Source organism: Narcine bancroftii, chromosome 1 (genome assembly GCF_036971445.1).
Source record: "Narcine bancroftii isolate sNarBan1 chromosome 1, sNarBan1.hap1, whole genome shotgun sequence".
Taxonomy (NCBI): domain Eukaryota; kingdom Metazoa; phylum Chordata; class Chondrichthyes; order Torpediniformes; family Narcinidae; genus Narcine; species Narcine bancroftii.
In genome coordinates this window covers 256352662-256371970 of record NC_091469.1, presented here as the reverse complement: position 1 = coordinate 256371970, position 19309 = coordinate 256352662, and the positions used below count along the sequence as shown (strand labels likewise).

Sequence of the window (19309 nt, the reverse complement as noted above, 5' to 3'; positions counted from 1 at the left end):
TAATCTAAATAAACTATACCCTCCCCAATAATTATTACACATTAATAACCCAACTCAAATTAGTCCAACCCCCTCCTTTCCCCCCAAAATAAAGAGTGAAGAATTAATAAAGTTAATAATATATGTAAGAAAAAAAACCCACTTACAAAAAAAAACAAAAACATAACCAATTAAAATACTAACAAAAAGAAAAGTAATAATACTAAGATATCAGACTTAAAAAACATATTTAAATCAAACTTAAATGCATATATTTAACAAACGGAGTTAAGATGAAACATATATTTAACTCAAACTTAATATAAAAAATTAAAGTTAGTAACATTATCTATCAAAAAATTCTTAAACAATAATCAATTCTAAAAAAGATGAAAAAAAACTTTCTCTAAAGAGATAAACCTTCACCAAATATCAACTAACCACATCTATCATCATATTAGTCACATAAACCACCATCTTAAAACAAAATTCAAACCTCATTAAGCATTGTACAATTCAATTTTAGTACTCTTCCACCATTTTTCCCTTTTACTCTTGAATAGTTATCCAATAAAAGCTCCAATACCACATTTAAATATCCCCAATCATTACGTTAAAATTCAGATATTCAAATAATAAAAACACATCTACAACAAAATCTATATCTTCAACAAATGGAGCATAAACCACAAACAAAATTCAAGCCTAATTAAGAATTGTACAATTCAATTTATAACTTTCACCATTATTCCCTTCGTTCTATAACTAAAATAGCAAAATAATATACACCAGAATTGCCACTCCTTTCACCTTAAAGTTAAAGAAAAAATATTAAAAAAAACTTATCCATCCCATTCACATTTAAATTTCAGATATTCCTTATCTACTGAATAAACTTTACAAAAAAAACCACATCAATTTTTAGTTTTTTAAACAATCAAATACTTTCTTATGCTTTTTTTTCATAATTTAAACAAAAAAAAACCCCTTCACTCTTTAATCTAATAATACAAAAAAAGATTAAAAAAACGGGTAGGAGGTTAAAAAATACCCCCTCCCATCTAAACCGCGCAATGAGGTAACTCCCAAAAAAAAATGGGTGTGAGATAACTCACACGTAGCAGATGACTTTCAGGAAATAGTGCCTATCCAGTTCTCTCCCCCAACTCTCACTTCATCTTAAACTAACATCATCATTATTTAATATCTCTTTTTTAAAAAAAAAACATTAGAAAAACAAAAGGACAACTCTTCTTTTAATCAGCTCCAACTGCCGAGTCACCATTACAACCATTCCTTCTTGGAGCACGGCTCTTTTCTTCCATCTCTTGTTTCCTTAGAGATCACGGCGGACTATGTCTCTGTTGAAACTGAGTAATTGGCAGCTCTTGAGCAAATGCTATAGCTTCCTTTGGAGAATCAAAGAACTTTGATTGGTAACAATCTTGAAAAACCTTCAAAACAGCTGGATATCTAAAGATTGCCTTGTAACCTTTCTTCCACAACAACTCTTTAGCAGGATTGAATTCCCATCGTTGGAACATAACTTCTTGACTCAAATCTGCATAGAAGAAAACTCGATTATTTTGAATCATCAAGGGTGATTTTCTCTGTTGTGCATTTCTAATAGCCACTCGTAAAATTATTTCTCTGTCGTAATAATTCAAGCAACGAACCAAAACAGGTCTTGGACTTTGGCCTGAAATAGGTCTTCTACGCAAGGCTCTGTGAGCACGTTCCAGTATTATACCTTCCGGGAAATGTTCTTGACCTAGCACCTGCAGAATCCATTCAGTAAAAAATTTTCTTGGGTCTGGTCCCTCCATACCTTCCGGCAAACCAATAATCTTTATATTGTTCCGTCTGGATTGGTTTTCCAAATAATCAATCTTTTTCACCAAATTTTTATTTTGAGTTTGTAAGTCTTCGACCATTTTGGTCACATCAAAAACTTGATCCCGTATTTCGTCTATATCTTCTTCACACGAATTAAATTTATCTCTCACTTCAAGCTTAAAAGCTCCAAACTCAGCCATCTGTTGAAAATGTATTTTCACCAGAGTATTAAACCTAGTACCAAGTTCAGTCATAATCTTGGATAATCCCTGCATTGTATAAGATAATTTAAATTCAAGATTCACAAAAATCTTTTCAATTGGAAGAGATTTTGGCTCAACAGATTCCTGCTTCTTCTGCATAACCAAAGGATCTTCTGTTCCTTCCTTCATTCTGGTTGCCTTCCTTGTAGTATGACTGCGTGTGGAAACCCCAGCCACAGCCTCTCCAGCAGTGACTGGAGGACGCTGGCTGGGGTTTTCCCCAGTCCATAATGTATTAAGTTCTCCCAGTACATCAAGTTGTATAGATTCTTCTATCTCAAGAGATGCAGTTTGCAGCGCCACCTCTACAGTTGACAAATGCCTTTGAGTAACTCTTTGTTCTAAAGGCTGTTTGGCGCCCTCTTTAGGGGGCTCTACTGATGTAACATAGAGCTCTACATCCGAACACTGTACCTCTCTCCTGGGATCCATTTCACGCAGAGTCCCGGTGTCTTTCCTGTAGGTAGGCTCCAAAACTTGAACTTTTGGAAAATGTAGTTTTTTGATGATCTGTTGTCGTTTTTTTTTGCTCTCTTTCACCAATTGTACCATCATAAGTTAAATTAACAGCACTGAAATTATCTAAACTTTTAAAGAATTTTAACGGGCATTTCTAGACAAAACAATAAGATAGAGTCAGGAGAGGACTGGAAGGCACGTCTGATCCTTACGCCATCTTGCCACGCCCCCAATGTTATTATTTCCTTGATCCTCCCCCATGCTTGGACTTTCAATTATAGGATCAGTAAATAGTCTTGTCCAAATATAAAGGTAATATATTTCATTATCTCTGCTGATATATTTCAGGAAGACAAAATATGCAAAGGCTATTGTTTTTTAATAGTGTTCATTCAATATTTTGCCTGCATTTTTCTCTCACAATTTCCGCAGTTTAACTATCTAGAGTATGCTTCCATTTGTCTGACTATTCCATTCCAGATGGGAAGACAATTTACAACAGAAGTCAGCAGGGCGCCACTTCCACTAGACTTGTCACATTAAGTAAGGAAAGCTGCCAATGTTTTGGCAGCACAGTAGGTGGTAATGAAATACATCTACATAATGTTGCTTTGCCTCCCCATTGGGGTCTCACAAATGGGGAAAAAAGAGACTTGGATTTATGAAACATCTTTTGCAACATAGCAATCTTTGAAATCTAGTCAAAATCATATTGGACATCGATCAGTCTATATGCCCTCTTTTAAGTCCCCAGATATTAATGACAGAAATTAAATTAATTGCCATTTACTCCATTTTATTTATATTTAATTGATGCAGAATTAAGGATGTTAGCCAGAGCATTGGAAGAACATCATTGTTCTTCATTGAATAGATGATTTATAACTTCATATATCACATGTTTAAAAGAGTTTTTTTTATCTGTAAATAGAAATTATGCAGCATTCCCTTTAATTTTAATGTTTCCACCCCCCCACACACAGAATCATCTTCTTTCAAAAGGCCTGATGTTGATGGAAGAAAAGATGCGGGTGTGTGAAGGTCAGTAAGGCGTCAGTTTTTTAAAAAAAAAGCAAGGTTCAGATCTTAGCATTAAATGACTTCAGTGGAACCAAATTTCAGAAGTGGAGATCTATATTCTCTAAAACTACATTGTGATTGTAGCTCATGAGACAGAGGACAGATTTCTGCCTGTTGTGATCTCCTGGTTCCAAGATCTTGGGTTTAATGCAGTCATTAAATCAAATGGTCTGAGAATTCCATTACTTTAAGCACTGAGGTCCACTTTCTTATGCTCTGATCATTGCTTAATTCATATTATTGGATAATCCAATTCTGTCTACGCTATATGTATCTTAATTACTGGTAGTCAACTATATTCCATTCATTTCAGTCTGAATGAAACAGCATGCGGTTTCAATTAAACTATTAATGTTACTCTGTCTGATAAACAACACTCAAAAGGATCTCAGCAGATTAGAGTCCATGTCTTATGTAAAATAAGATTGCTTAATATTTTTCACATTGCCATTCAAAGCAGAATGCCTAACAAAATATTTCTTCTTTAAGCAACTTGAGTGGATCCAAGTTTGAATTGTATATTGAATTAAGATCCAGACATCAGATATCTATTCTTTAATTAGCTCCAGCAGTCATACAGCTTAGGGATAAACAGCAATAGGAAGATGTCTGGCCACACATGTCTGTCTTTAAGTCTCAGTTACAAGGTGCCAATCTCAGTTTTGATAGCAAAGAGATGGTGGCCTTCCTTCCACAGAGGTTCCAATAGACTTTATCCCCTTTCTATATTCGTCGATTAGATCCATCCGGGCTCTGACACTTGGTGGGCGTAAGTATCAAGAGCCCAGCCGAGTTAACTTACTAATTGCCTTCTGGCGGTGTGAAAGCACAACCTGTTCTCAAATTGTCACCACTGGAGGTGGGACCCACACCCCCCACCCCTTAAAATGCCGGGTTGCCAATTTACCAGTAAATCATGGTGCAGTAGGAAAAACTCCAGAGGTGCAATATGCCCGGTACATTTTCCCACTTCCTAGGAGGGTTGGCAATGTGAAAGAGGCACGATTAGAGATGCAATGCAATGCAACTAATGTGCTCAATGCAAACCAATCCCTTCTAATCATTGCAATCATTAAAATTGGCAGGTTGCAGAGTTGCAAGTCAGGGTGACCATTGTAATCAACTGATGACTGAAAGCAGCATTCACTGGAAGAATTTTGTTGTGCCTTTACAGCTTCAATTTACAAACTCAAATATTTAATAAATGTATTGTCGGTCGGGTAAATGGACATACTTAGAAGCAGTTATTTTGTTCAGAGAAATCCTTTGAGCTCAGTTCCAATCCAGCCTAGAATGCTGTCTTCACATTGTATGAACTATAAACTTTGGATAATCTTAACTTTTGTGCATACAGTGCAAAGTGACAAGATCAACAATTTTGGCCCTGTTGGTCGATGGATAAAAAGTTTGCCAGGTAGAACTGAAGTGTTCTCTTTTTAAAATGCCCTGGGGAATATTTAGTAAACAAAGCCATAATTTCACATTTTGCTCAGTGCTACACTGCAGCCTTAGCCCAGATCTGAATGGCCATTCACAGAGCCTTCACCAGAGTCTTAGTTAATCAAGAAATAGAAAAGGGGAGGAAAAATATCCATTCCTCAATACTGATATCCTTTATTTAGAAAGGTATTTGAAATTAGTTGAGCAAAGTTAGCTTGACGTTAATTAGTTTTCACTGGACAATTTCTCTAACTCTGAAGTGACAGTCTCTTTTTTTGTTCTTAGGTGAAAACCCTTTGGAATCCTTAACAAGAATCTGGGATAATTTCTTTACTGAAATCTTACCCATGCTACAGGCCATTTTTTACCCAGTGCAGGTAAGGAGTGAATGCACACAGTCAAAAATTAATGATGGGGAGGATCTGGTCAAGATGAGAAAACATGGAGAGAGTAGAGAGCACCAAGTTCCTCGGAGTCCATTTAAGAAGGGACCTATCCTGGAAACACAACATCTATTCACTTGTCAGGAAGGCACAACAGTGACTGCACTTCCTGAGAAGGCTGAGGTGGGCAAGGCCACCATCCTGTCACCTTTATACAGGAGCTCTACTGAAAGTATGCTAGCCGGCTGTATGACAGTGTGGTATAGTTGCTGTAGAGCACACTTGTCAAATTCTGGCCCGCGGGCCATAATTATATGTGGCCCGCAAGATCATTTCAAAAATGTATTAGAGGTGGCCCGCCCTGCAGCGAGAGCCGATGCTGTTTTTTGGTAATGTCACCCTCACCATCCTCCCCCTTCATTGCACATCCTTCCCCATTGTAACACGAAAAATTGTAACACGAGAAGTCTGTCGATGTCATCAGCCGGCAAGCCAGTTGGAAGGCTCCCCGCACAACCAGTCACTTCTCCCACCTGTCGAGCGGTGCAGCGAATTGGCGAACACCTGTGATTTCCTGTCAGCGCGACGGACATGGCAGGCTGCGCACGGCCCCCGGGCAGCATGAGCCCCGCGCGACTGGCACCGGACAGCCCTTCCACAGTGCGAGCGCACTTCTCCCAGTCGCCACGGCCTTCAGCGCTTGCACCCGCGCGGACCCCAGGGACGGCTGGTTCGGCCCTGCACGTGAAGAGAGAGATGGTGGATGTCCGCAAAGGCTGATTGGCAGCGCGCTGGGCCTGAGTGGGTGGGTAAGCAGGGGTGGGCAGAGGGTGCAGGTGAGGAGTAATGGGCAGGGGAAGTTATGGTGGTGTGAGGGGCAGTTAGAGGGAGGGATGAGTAGAAGGAGGGGTGGATAGGGAAGAGGTAAAAGGGGAGGGGCAGGGTGAGTAGGGGAGGGGTGATTAGAGGGTGAGAGATGGGTAGAGGGAGGAACAGGTTGAGGGGAGAGGCAGTAGAGGGGCGTGTATAGGATGGGGTGGGTAGAGGCAGAGCGAGTGGAGTGAGGGGTGAGTAGAGGTTGGGTAAAGGACTGGTCAGGTAGAGGGATGGTGGGTCGAGGGTGAATAGAGGCCTAGAGCCTGAGGAGTGAGCAGGAAATGCTGAGTCCTGATGCAGGCCAAAATAGACACAGCCTGTGAATTCTGACTACATCTCTACAGGGACCAAATATATTTCCCTCAGGTCAAGCAAAGGGTGAACTTGAGCTACCTACTCCTGACCTGTAACATTATCCTCCTAAAGTTATATCCTAAAGTTTAACATTACATATGTTGAAAGAAGAGAAAACATGCAGATGTTGTTGAAAATTTTCAATAAATATTTAGTTCGGCCCTCGACTTAGTCCAAGTTTTTAATTTTGGCCCTCCGTGAATTTGAGTTTGACACCCCTGCTGTAGAGCATTGGTTCAGAGATCAATCCACAGGACCATAAGAGCAACAGAGAGAATCACTGGAGTCTCCCTCCCCCCCATCAACGTGATCTACTGGAATCGTTATTTAAAGAGGGCACACAAAAGTGCTGAGGACCCTGATCATCCTGCAGGCAGCGTCTTCTAGCTGCTCCTGTTGGGAAAGAGATACAGGAGTATCTGAGGAACAGCTACTTTCCACGGGCAAAGAAACTGCTGAACAACTGATGAACTGCTCATACAAACTCTTTTAGACTCTACTATTCATTCAACAGTATTTATTTATTTTTATATATTTCTATACAGTGCATTCTGCATATGTATTATTTGTTTGTATGTCTGTTATTCTGTATGTGTGTTTGCGTGTTTTTGAAGAGGACTGGAGAATGCTGTTTCATCAGGTTGTACTCCGATATAAAACCTACGACCCAAGGACCTCGCTACCACGTCCCAGCTTGCTTGGCCACGGCACACGAACCATGGGTGTAAAGGGTGGGGCCAGTACTGCGCACACTGCACTCCACCTAAAAGCTCCTTTGCGCAGGCCCAAGGACAGGTCCACGTCCTCCCCCTCCATTTGTACAGTATAAACCTGAACTAGATCTTGATTTCCCATTTCCGATTGTGATTTGGTAGTACTGCAGTTACATTTGAGGATGTGTGTTCACATAGAATTTGTGTGCATGCATGCATGTATGTGTGTGCATTTGGTCAGGTCTCTGGCATGGAGTCTGGCCTTGTGGCTGGGAAGGGAAGTGAGGAAAAGAGCTGAGCTGAAGTGACAGGGGATTCAGTAGTTAGGGAAACAGATAAGAGATTCTGAGGAAGAGATTGAAAATCCCGGATGGTATGTTGCCTCCCATGTGCCAGGGTCCAGGATGTTTCAGATCAATTTCGCAATATTCTCAAGAGAGAGGGTGAGCAGCCAGATGTTGTCGGCTCTCTAGGGACCAATAATGTGGGTAGGAAGAGTGATGAGATCCTGTAAAGAGAGCTCAAGGAGTTAGGCACTAAATTGAGGGACAAGACCTCTAGCCTTGTGATCTCAGGATTGCTATCCATGCCGAGCACTAATGAGTTTAGAAATAGAGGGATAATGCAGTTTAATACATGGCTAAAAATATAATAGAGAAGTGAGGGCTTCACATTTCTGGAACATTGAGCTCTCTTCCAGGGAAGATGGAACTTTTACCAACGGAATGGTTCGCATCTGAACTGAAGAGGGATGAGTATCTTTGCAGGTAGGTTTGCAAGTGCTGCGATGGGGGATTTAAGCTCAGGGGGATTGGATCCAAAGCTGATGGTGGAGAGGTGGTGGATAAAGATTAGGTTCAGACTGCATACAAAGGGTTGTGCGTGGTGGGAATAATGTTTTGAGGTGTCTCCAACTCAAGGAGTATTGTAGGAAAGGCAAAAGAGCTTAGAGTGTGGATTGGCACGTGGAATTATGACATTGCGACATTAGTGAAACTTGGTTTCATTCGCTCCGTATTCAGGATGGGGTAGTAAATTCAATTAAGTCATTGGCTTTTTAGGAGAAGCCAGAGAGTGGTGGTAGGTGGTTACCTCTCTGACTGGAGGCCTGTGACTCATGGTGGGCCTCAAGGATCGGTGTTGGGTCCATTGTTGTTTGTCATCTGAATGAAGTCTGTAGGTTGAAATCAAAACACAGAAATGCTAAAGGAACTTAGCCAGGTCTCGCAACATCCACAGGAGATAAAGATATCAAAACGTCAATAATATACAGTATCTTTACCTCCTATGGATGCTGTGAGGGGGCTGAGTTCTTTCAGTATTTTTGTGTTTTGACAGTGATCTGGATCAGGTGGCCAATTGGATCAGCAGGTTTGCAGATGACACCAAGAATGGAGGTGTATAGACAGTGAGGAAGGCTTTCAAAGCTTGCAGAGGGGTGTAAATCAGCTGGAAAAAATGGGCTTCAAATTGGCAGATCAAATTTAATACAGACATATGTGAGGTATTGGACTTTGGAAGGATAAACCAAGGTACAACAAACATGCTGAACGAAAAGGACACTGAGGAGCGCAGTAGAACAGGGGGATCTGGGAATACAGATACATAATTTCTTGAAAGTGGAGTCACAGGTAGATAGGGTCGTAAAGAGAGCTTTTGACACACTGGCCTTCATAAATCAAGGTATTAAGTATAGGTACCAGGATGTTATGATGAATTTGTGTAAGACATTGTTGAGGCCAATACTTTATTCCCTTGAGCGTAGAGGAATGAGGGGAGATTTGATTGAATTATACAGTATTATAATGGATATAGGTAGAGTAAATGCCAGCAGGCATTTTCCATGGAGGTTGGGTGAGATAAAAGCTAGAGTACATGGGTTAACAGTGAAAGGGGAAGAGTTTTAGGGGAACATTATGCAGAAATGAGAGTGGAATGAGCTGCCAGCTGAATTTGTAAATGCAGGCTCAATTTTGACATTTAAGAGAAATTTGGACAGGGTCATGCTTGGGAGGGGTTTGGAGGGATATGGAGCGGGTCAATGGGACTAGGTACAATAGTAGTTCAGCACAAAGTAGAAGGGTCAAATGCTGTTGTGCCTATGGCTCTATATTCTATGGTTCCATGTGAGTGTTCAGCCTATAGTGATTGCACTCCGGAACCTAGGTTACTCCAAACTCAGTGGTCAAGCTGAAATCTACTGATAATGCTTAGTTCACATGTATTCCAAGGCCAAAATCCAAGCCATTTTGAATACCTCCACAAATATAGACTAAAAAATGGGCTATACACTTAATATTTGTAAACGCAGGGTCCTCTACCAACCTCCATCTGCTGCGGCACACTACTCCAGCAATAAAGATACTTGACAAGATGCTGGAAAACATGGCCCATATCTCAGGAGTCGCCCAATAGTGAAGGTAGATAAAGTTCACCCATGTGCCAACACAGCCTTTAGTCAACTGAGGGAAAAATAATGTTTGAAGATCAAAACCTTAGACCTGGCACAAATCTCTTGGGCAGCAGAGTTTTCTGTCCTCCTACATGCTTCTGACCATCTATAGTAGAGATCTCAGTGTATTGGAAAAAATTCACCAATGCTGGTCTGCTCAAAATTGGCAGGAAGGATAAGCGAACCATGGCCAGTAATCCACCTGAGCCAAACTCAGACCCTAGCTACATTCAATGGGTTACATTAGGCAGGTTATGTTGCTCGCATGCCTGGCACCAGACTCAACTGGACATTCTATTCTGGGAAAGAAACAAAGATTCAAAGATATGCTTCCATGTTGAAGACATGCACCATTCCTCTGGTCTATAACTGCTGGAGAGGGAGCCCTCAGAATGATATTGAGAAGCTCAAGGCCCACCCGAAGCATGAAGAAGCTCCCTATCTAAAGCAGCAGAAGGAGTGGATCACTCACAAACTACCTACCTGCCCATCCCATTAGTTACCACCTCTCACATTGGCCTCATCAGCTACCTACTACGGGACTGCAAAGAAGAAGAAGAAGGAATGTGTGCTTGTTTTTTTCTTTTGGCAGCAATGTTATAATGGACGACTGAAACGACTGACTTCCACTGGTCCGGGTAGTGAATGTTAAAGATGAAGCATGTTATGAGATCCAGATTTTGGACCACCATTCTTTCAATTGAGTAGAGTTTAAGAAAATAGTCACAAGATATAGGAGCAGAAGTAGGCCCATCAAGTCTGCACTACCAACATCAATTACGTAAACCATGACACGTTTTATTTAGCACAACCGAGTCCCCCGGGGTTGGCGGAGAAATTTTACAAGAAGAGAAGGGTCTGTAAGTCAGTTTAATGGAATTCAGTTTCACAACTTCAGGACAATGCTTCAGTCCTGCATTCAATCTTTGGCTTCTGTGAAGTATTTGTGAATCCACACAAATTTCCCAGATCCTGTGGAGATGACACCTGGACCTCAGCTTGTCATTTCCTTCCATTGTGATCTGGAAACTGATGTGCGAGAAATACAGCATGATGTCCTTGCATCTGGAGCACAGAATGTGGCTAATGTAAACTCTGCAAAACCACATTTTGCAAAACTCTTTTAGTCAACACATATTTGTGCCTGCTTTAAAACTTCAGGGTTGCGGGACTTTATTATTTATTTTTCTATTGACTTCCTTTGTTACTTGTAATAGAAGATACTGACTTAAAGTCACCAGTTTGATTGTGCAATCTTGATGGCTGGAAAACATTTTAAAAAGCTTTGTGAAAACTTCCTGCACCCACACTTTCTTTTATGGTCTGAGTTAGGGTTTCACTAAAATAAAATGTTTCACTCAGCAATAATGAAACTGAATGTACTTGTTGATTTGTCTTCTGTGTAATTTGGTGCCTTCATTACAAAGTTAATTTAGAAGCCCAAACATCTCAAAACTCCTCAGCTACTTTTACTGGTTTTGATGTTGTGAGCTAACACCCTGTGCATTTGTGACACCAAACTATTCTTGAATAAACAAGTTAGTTTAAGTATACTTCACTTAAAATCAAAAAAGCTGCAGATGTCGAATGCTGAAACTATTCAACAGGCTAATCAGCATCTTTGGGGAAAAGCATTTCAAGTAAAATACACTTCAGCAGATCTACAACATGATAAAGTGTACACCACCAGTGGCAAAGTAATTTCTGGCCTAAAATGATTAACAGATAAATGCAATAAAGGAGATCCTTAACAGGGATGCTTGGTCTTTCTAATAGGGGAAAGAACTAACCATTCGCCAAATGGCTTTGCTTGGATTCCGGGATCTGGTTCTGCTCAAGTCGAATCTGGAGCAAGTGCTGCACCACCTTCATACTGACGTACCTCCATCCATCACACAGATGTTATTGGTGCTTCAGGTAAAGTATTTGATGAAGTCTGCTTTTGTTCTTAATGGTTTAAAGCATGCATCTCCTTCTAAGGTCACCTGAGTATTTCAAAAATGATATTCAGTTTTCCATCTTTCCAGGGTTTGAACCAAAATGTAGCAGCTTCTGTGGGATTCACCTTATACCTGAAACACTCTAAATCCGGACCAGTCATCCATGGCTGTACTTTTCACATACCTCTTTTGTCTTTTATCCTTCTATCATTTTTGACTCCATGCTGTGTGGCAAGTCCAAAGATACTGAATCTAATCTGCCATCCAACCGGTCATTCATTTTTAGACTATTCCAGCAATGGGAGGCCAAACCTGATCTTGCTTCCAACTCCCTCTCTCCCTATCTCTCCGTCTCTCTCTCTCTCTCTCTCTCTCGATCGCGCTCTCTCTCTCACACACCAAATCACTCATATACATGTGTATTCAAACACAATACAGGCCAACATGCACAGTTGTTAAATTGTTACAAATACGCAGTAGACAAACAGAAAATACCTATACAGCGATCACTGTGATCCATAAAAAGCAGGGTCGCACTAAATCGGAATTTATTGGGAACATCCCAATTATTTTGTATGCATTTTAAATCATCCAGGAACCTGACGCCCCCACTCCTACCAGGAGCCCAATGCCCAACTCCTACCGGGAGCCCGATGTCCGAGTCCAATGACTCATCGCATTACATCCAAATTTCCATTAAATTAGAGTGTATAAAAATCAGCATTTCACTGTATATGTAATTGCCCCTTGTAGTGGGGCAGTACAATAAGTGCAGTACAATAAATTATCTGTCCAAAACCAGAATCCCCTGAATAACTATGAGGGGTTTTGTACATAATGTTGGAAAGTATTTAGGCGTTGACACTTTTTCCACTGAGCTTGGCTAAGACTGACAGATTTGCAGTTGAAAAGAACCCTGTCTCGTATTCTGTCACCAGTAAGCAGTGAGACCTGGAGAGGCACAGGAGGGTGCTCCAACGTGGCATGCAGTTTAATTTTAGTTTCTTCTGGGGATGTGGACAGCATAGGCAAAGATAATATTGTATCCACAGTGGCACTTGGGTCAACCACATGCTGGACTAGAGGTCAGGTTCAGAAGAAATGACGAGCTCCCTTTTTCAGGGGATGTCAGTAAACCAAAAGAGTGGCAGTCAATAGTGATGGTCCGAGAGTAAGGCATTTTGGTGAAGCTCCCCAAAGAGATGTGCTTACTTCAGATGAACCCAGAAAGGGCACTTTCAGATAGGCTTCCAAAGAGGGGAAGCTATTGGAGAGAGAAACTGGAAATGCCTGTATTATTACTGTTAAAGGTTGAGACTGTAATACCGTGCAAGCATTAATGGTGATGTTTATATTCAGCCAACCCCATGCATAGTGTTTGTGCCCATTCTGAGCTGATCCAGTAACATCCCAGTTCCACGGACTCAGCTATAAATCAACGATCCCTGCTGAAAATCACAGTCTTAGTCTCTCGCCAGCCACACAGAGGAAACTCACTCATCCTGCAGAGTCTCTGGTCTCTCACCAGCCACACGGAGGGAACTCACTCATCCTGCAGAGTCTCTGGTCTCTCGCCAGCCACACTGAGGGAACTCACTCATCCTGCAGAGTCTCTGGTCTCTCGCCAGCCACACAGAGGGAACTCATTCATCCTGCAGAGTCTCTGGTCTCTCACCAGCCACACAGAGGGAACTCACTCATCCTGCAGAGTCTCTGGTCTCTCGCCAGCCACACAGAGGGAACTCACTCATCCTGCAGAGTCTCTGGTCTCTCGCCAGCCACACAGAGGGAACTCACTCATCCTGCAGAGTCTCTGGTCTCTCGCCAGCCACACAGAGGGAACTCACTCATCCTGCAGAGTCTCTGGTCTCTCGCCAGCCACACAGAGGGAACTCACTCATCCTGCAGAGTCTCTGGTCTCTCGCCAGCCACACAGAGGGAACTCACTCATCCTGCAGAGTCTCTGGTCTCTCGCCAGCCACACAGAGGGAACTCACTCATCCTGCAGAGTCTCTGGTCTCTCGCCAGCCACACAGAGGGAACTCACTCATCCTGCAGAGTCTCTGGACTCTCGCCAGCCACACAGAGGGAACTCACTCATCCTGCAGAGTCTCTGGTCTCTCGCCAGCCACACAGAGGGAACTCACTCATCCTGCAGAGTCTCTGGTCTCTCGCCAGCCACACAGAGGGAACTCACTCATCCTGCAGAGTCTCTGGTCTCTCGCCAGCCACACAGAGGGAACTCACTCATCCTGCAGAATCTCTGGTCTCTCGCCAGCCACACAGAGGGAACTCACTCATCCTGCAGAGTCTCTGGTCTCTCGCCAGCCACACAGAGGGAACTCACTCATCCTGCAGAGTCTCTGGTCTCTCGCCAGCCACACAGAGGGAACTCACTCATCCTGCAGAGTCTCTGGTCTCTCGCCAGCCACACAGAGGGAACTCACTCATCCTGCAGAGTCTCTGGTCTCTCGCCAGCCACACAGAGGGAACTCACTCATCCTGCAGAATCTCTGGTCTCTCGCCAGCCACACAGAGGGAACTCACTCATCCTGCAGAGTCTCTGGTCTCTCGCCAGCCACACAGAGGGAACTCACTCATCCTGCAGAGTCTCTGGTCTCTCGCCAGCCACACAGAGGGAACTCACTCATCCTGCAGAGTCTCTGGTCTCTCGCCAGCCACACAGAGGGAACTCACTCATCCTGCAGAGTCTCTGGTCTCTCGCCAGCCACACAGAGGGAACTCACTCATCCTGCAGAGTCTCTGGTCTCTCGCCAGCCACACAGAGGGAACTCACTCATCCTGCAGAGTCTCTGGTCTCTCGCCAGCCACACAGAGGGAACTCACTCATCCTGCAGAATCTCTGGTCTCTCGCCAGCCACACAGAGGGAACTCACTCATCCTGCAGAGTCTCTGGTCTCTCGCCAGCCACACAGAGGGAACTCACTCATCCTGCAGAGTCTCTGGTCTCTCGCCAGCCACACAGAGGGAACTCACTCATCCTGCAGAATCTCTGGTCTCTCGCCAGCCACACAGAGGGAACTCACTCATCCTGCAGAGTCTCTGGTCTCTCGCCAGCCACACAGAGGGAACTCACTCATCCTGCAGAGTCTCTGGTCTCTCGCCAGCCACACAGAGGGAACTCACTCATCCTGCAGAGTCTCTGGTCTCTCGCCAGCCACACAGAGGGAACTCACTCATCCTGCAGAGTCTCTGGTCTCTCGCCAGCCACACAGAGGGAACTCACTCATCCTGCAGAGTCTCTGGTCTCTCGCCAGCCACACAGAGGGAACTCACTCATCCTGCAGAGTCTCTGGTCTCTCGCCAGCCACACAGAGGGAACTCACTCATCCTGCAGAATCTCTGGTCTCTCGCCAGCCACACAGAGGGAACTCACTCATCCTGCAGAGTCTCTGGTCTCTCGCCAGCCACACAGAGGGAACTCACTCATCCTGCAGAGTCTCTGGTCTCTCGCCAGCCACACAGAGGGAACTCACTCATCCTGCAGAGTCTCTGGTCTCTCGCCAGCCACACAGAGGGAACTCACTCATCCTGCAGAGTCTCTGGTCTCTCGCCAGCCACACAGAGGGAACTCACTCATCCTGCAGAATCTCTGGTCTCTCGCCAGCCACACAGAGGGAAGTCACTCATCCTGCAGAGTCTCTGGTCTCTCGCCAGCCACACAGAGGGAACTCACTCATCCTGCAGAGTCTCTGGTCTCTCGCCAGCCACACAGAGGGAACTCACTCATCCTGCAGAGTCTCTGGTCTCTCGCCAGCCACACAGAGGGAACTCACTCATCCTGCAGAGTCTCTGGTCTCTCGCCAGCCACACAGAGGGAACTCACTCATCCTGCAGAATCTCTGGTCTCTCGCCAGCCACACAGAGGGAACTCACTCATCCTGCAGAGTCTCTGGTCTCTCGCCAGCCACACAGAGGGAACTCACTCATCCTGCAGAGTCTCTGGTCTCTCGCCAGCCACACAGAGGGAACTCACTCATCCTGCAGAGTCTCTGGTCTCTCGCCAGCCACACAGAGGGAACTCACTCATCCTGCAGAATCTCTGGTCTCTCGCCAGCCACACAGAGGGAACTCACTCATCCTGCAGAGTCTCTGGTCTCTCGCCAGCCACACAGAGGGAACTCACTCATCCTGCAGAGTCTCTGGTCTCTCGCCAGCCACACAGAGGGAACTCACTCATCCTGCAGAGTCTCTGGTCTCTCACCAGCCACACAGAGGGAACTCACTCATCCTGCAGAGTCTCTGGTCTCTCGCCAGCCACACAGAGGGAACTCACTCATCCTGCAGAATCTCTGGTCTCTCGCCAGCCACACAGAGGGAACTCACTCATCCTGCAGAGTCTCTGGTCTCTCGCCAGCCACACAGAGGGAACTCACTCATCCTGCAGAGTCTCTGGTCTCTCGCCAGCCACACAGAGGGAACTCACTCATCCTGCAGAGTCTCTGGTCTCTCGCCAGCCACACAGAGGGAACTCACTCATCCTGCAGAGACTCTGCATGACCCTTGAAAGCTTGGTGTATGTTCTAATTTCATTGATTGGTGCATTTTCTCATTTTTGAGCCACTTCGTGTGCATTATAATTTTAACCAATTAAGGTAGATTGCTAATGTTTGAAAATTAAACTGCAGATGCTGAAAATCTGAAATAAAAAAGTTTTTAAAAATGCTGGAAACAGTCAGCACTTCAGGCAGCGTCTGTATAAGCATGTTTCTCTTTCCTTCGATGCTGCCCGACCTGCTGAGTGTTCTTTGGTTTTATTGCTGCTGATTCATATCTTGCAGAAGCTTTGCGCTTAACTGACTGTTTGAGCCAGTTTAATTTCAATCCTTGTTTCTCTCTTCCTTCTACAGAGAGAGAAGACATTTGTCCTTTGTTCATAATGTGGGTGTGGGGTGGGATGGGGGGTTTAATGGAAGAGCCTGCCATCCCATTTCTCTGCAATGACAATACAGCCTGCTATGATTGAGAGATCTATAGAAAAGGATTCAGGAGTATTACAGCAACCGTTGAGAACTTGTACACTTTATGAAATAAGGACAAAAGTGCCTGAATCACTCAGCGGATCAGGCAGCAGCATGTATGGTGCTTGTTCCAGGCTGAACCCAGCAAAGTTCCTGCCCCATAGGCTCAGTAACACATCAACAGGGCCTCAGGCTCTCACCAGGCGTTCAGAGTGAACTCAGCTTGCAGAATTTATCTCTAATTTTACAGATCAATGCTTTGAACCACTTCGCACGCAAGCAGTTTTACGAAATTAAGTAAATGGCTAATACAAAAAATACAGAGTGGGGCCCCCATCACCCTGGTCACGATCTCTTCTCACTGCTTCCTACAGGCAGAAATGCAGAAGCCTTAAGTCTGGTACTTCTAAGTTCAAGAACATTTTTTTTTGCCAACCGTTATCAGGCTTTTGAACCTTCCCTTCCTGCCCTAATCATAAATGATTCCTGGACCTCTAAAAGATCTGTCCACATTATTGAAACGTCACCTCATTTTGGAACAACGGCAACTGTGAATATTTATTTATCTATCCTTTTATATGATCTCTTCTGACTCACGGCATATTGTGTGTCTTAAGTGTGGCTGCAGCAAAGAAGAAGTTTGATGCCTCTGTACATTGTGTATATGATGATAAACTTATTGTAAAACAAAAACTGCAGTTATTGGAAGTCTAAAAGTTCTGATGAAGGGCCTTTGAGCTGAAGCATTAATTGCTTCAGGTTCCACGGACACTTCAGGATCAGCTGAATATTTCCAACATTTTCAGTTCTAATTCCAGATTTTCAACATCTGGATTTTTTTTCACTTTTTTGACTATTTGATGATACTTTTCCTGCCAGGGTGCTCATGAGCCTAAAGGACCAACTGAGGAATATATTCAGCTAGAACACTTGGTCCAGTTGGTGGTCTCGCCGTACTTGGGCATGTATGGACTTCTCCCCAGGGACAAGAGCATCACAAACACTCTCTACTTTCTTGGTACGTCAATGTCTTCTGTAATTTGTTGGGAGAGGCATGGGAGCAGGTAAGTATTCTTTGCCTGTTTTCAACATCTTTGCACCTGTTCATGAGGCTCACCTCCAACCATTTCTAAGGGGTGCTTTTTTTAAAAAAACATGAGCTTTTGTGAAGTCTATTATTTTGGAGCACTGCTTCTAGGCATTTTAAACTGATCCCAATTTTAAAAATATTTTATTTAATATTTAAGACACACATACACACAAAAAGGACTCAATGAATGTATATACAAATATACAAAAAATTATATCCTTAAAATGCACATTAAGCCTAAGCCTCGAAATAACCCCTTCAAACTTTAAGGGAAAGGAAAAGAATCTGTTGTCAGAGGGGGAAGAAAAAGAAAAAGGGGAAAGAGCTGGCTTCAACATTTAATACAATTAAAAAAAAAACTGATCCCAATGAACCCATTTAGCACCCGCTTTGCATATCAGCAAACTATTTCAGATGCTACAAATCTAAATGAAGCAGCACTGGGAAAAGCTCAGAATTTTGGGCAGCAACTTGGGCAAAAGGCTGTGGAAAATATGTTGGGCGATCTAGAAAGTCCCAGATTGCTTGGATGTTTTCACAAAGTCTTTCACTTACAATGAGAAGCTCAGAGAGATATAAAGTATTGGCCCATTTTACACCCGACCAACATCAAAGTGACCTTCATCGATTGCAAGATGGATGGTCAGTGGGTGTTTGATTATATTCATTTGGTTTACAATAATTTAATACAAAACTTCATAGAGGCTTTGTACATGGGTAAAGGATTGCTTATGGTCCAAGTGGACTCAATAAGTTGAAGGGCCTGTTTCCATACTATATTTTAATATATTTTTACTTTTCTATATTTTATTATGATTCTATCCTCGTATACTCAACTCAGCATTGGTAATTTTCAGGATGCATGAAGGGGAACATTATCCTGTAACACCTCTGCTAGTACTTACTGCTTCCCTGAACCTCATGAGTTTTTATTTTGATGGAAAATCAGCCCTGGCAAATTTAAAATATAGTGATTCATCTTGCATTCTGAAGCATATTTTATTATCAGCTACATAATGGCTGATGTAAAAAGCTCTATAATAGTCTTATTGTTTGAAAATTCATGTGAATTGTATCTTATCTTTATGAGAAAGGCAACTTTTTTAAACCATTAAAGTCCTTTTATTCCAGGTGAAATGTGTTCTGCTCTTGCATTTTTCTGTGACCAATCTGTTGTTCTTAGGTATGAGCATCATTGACCAGTCCCATTCATCGAGAAACGTGCGCACACTCACATATACAGTATTTCAGCCTCACTTTCATAATCTAAAAAAATACATCTTTCATTCAAGATCCAGATTTATTCTTTTTCCTTGTTTATTTCATTTAAATATTTATTATTTGTGTTCGTTGGCACCAAACTTCAATCAGTTCATAAATATAGACCAAGTCAGTTAGATATAACTTCTGCGAAAAAGATTGTTAATTTCCTCAGTGCCATACTTGGCCACCTCCAGCTGGT

At 43.1% G+C, this 19309-nt stretch overlaps 1 protein-coding gene across 6 annotated transcripts in view; it reads left to right on the top strand.

Annotated features, from left to right (window-relative positions):
- Positions 1-19309, top strand: part of LOC138741764 (proline-rich protein 5-like) — a 162767-nt gene that overhangs the window by 124166 nt on the left and 19292 nt on the right. For 5 of the 6 annotated variants that reach the window (XM_069896054.1, XM_069896058.1, XM_069896072.1 and 2 more), the window contains 4 exons: positions 3521-3578; positions 5343-5434; positions 11612-11752; positions 17637-17775. In XM_069896054.1, coding sequence (XP_069752155.1) covers positions 3521-3578; positions 5343-5434; positions 11612-11752; positions 17637-17775 — 430 coding nt within the window. The remainder of the gene's footprint in view (positions 1-3520; positions 3579-5342; positions 5435-11611; positions 11753-17636; positions 17776-19309) is intronic. The other variant, XM_069896080.1, reaches the window with a different exon arrangement.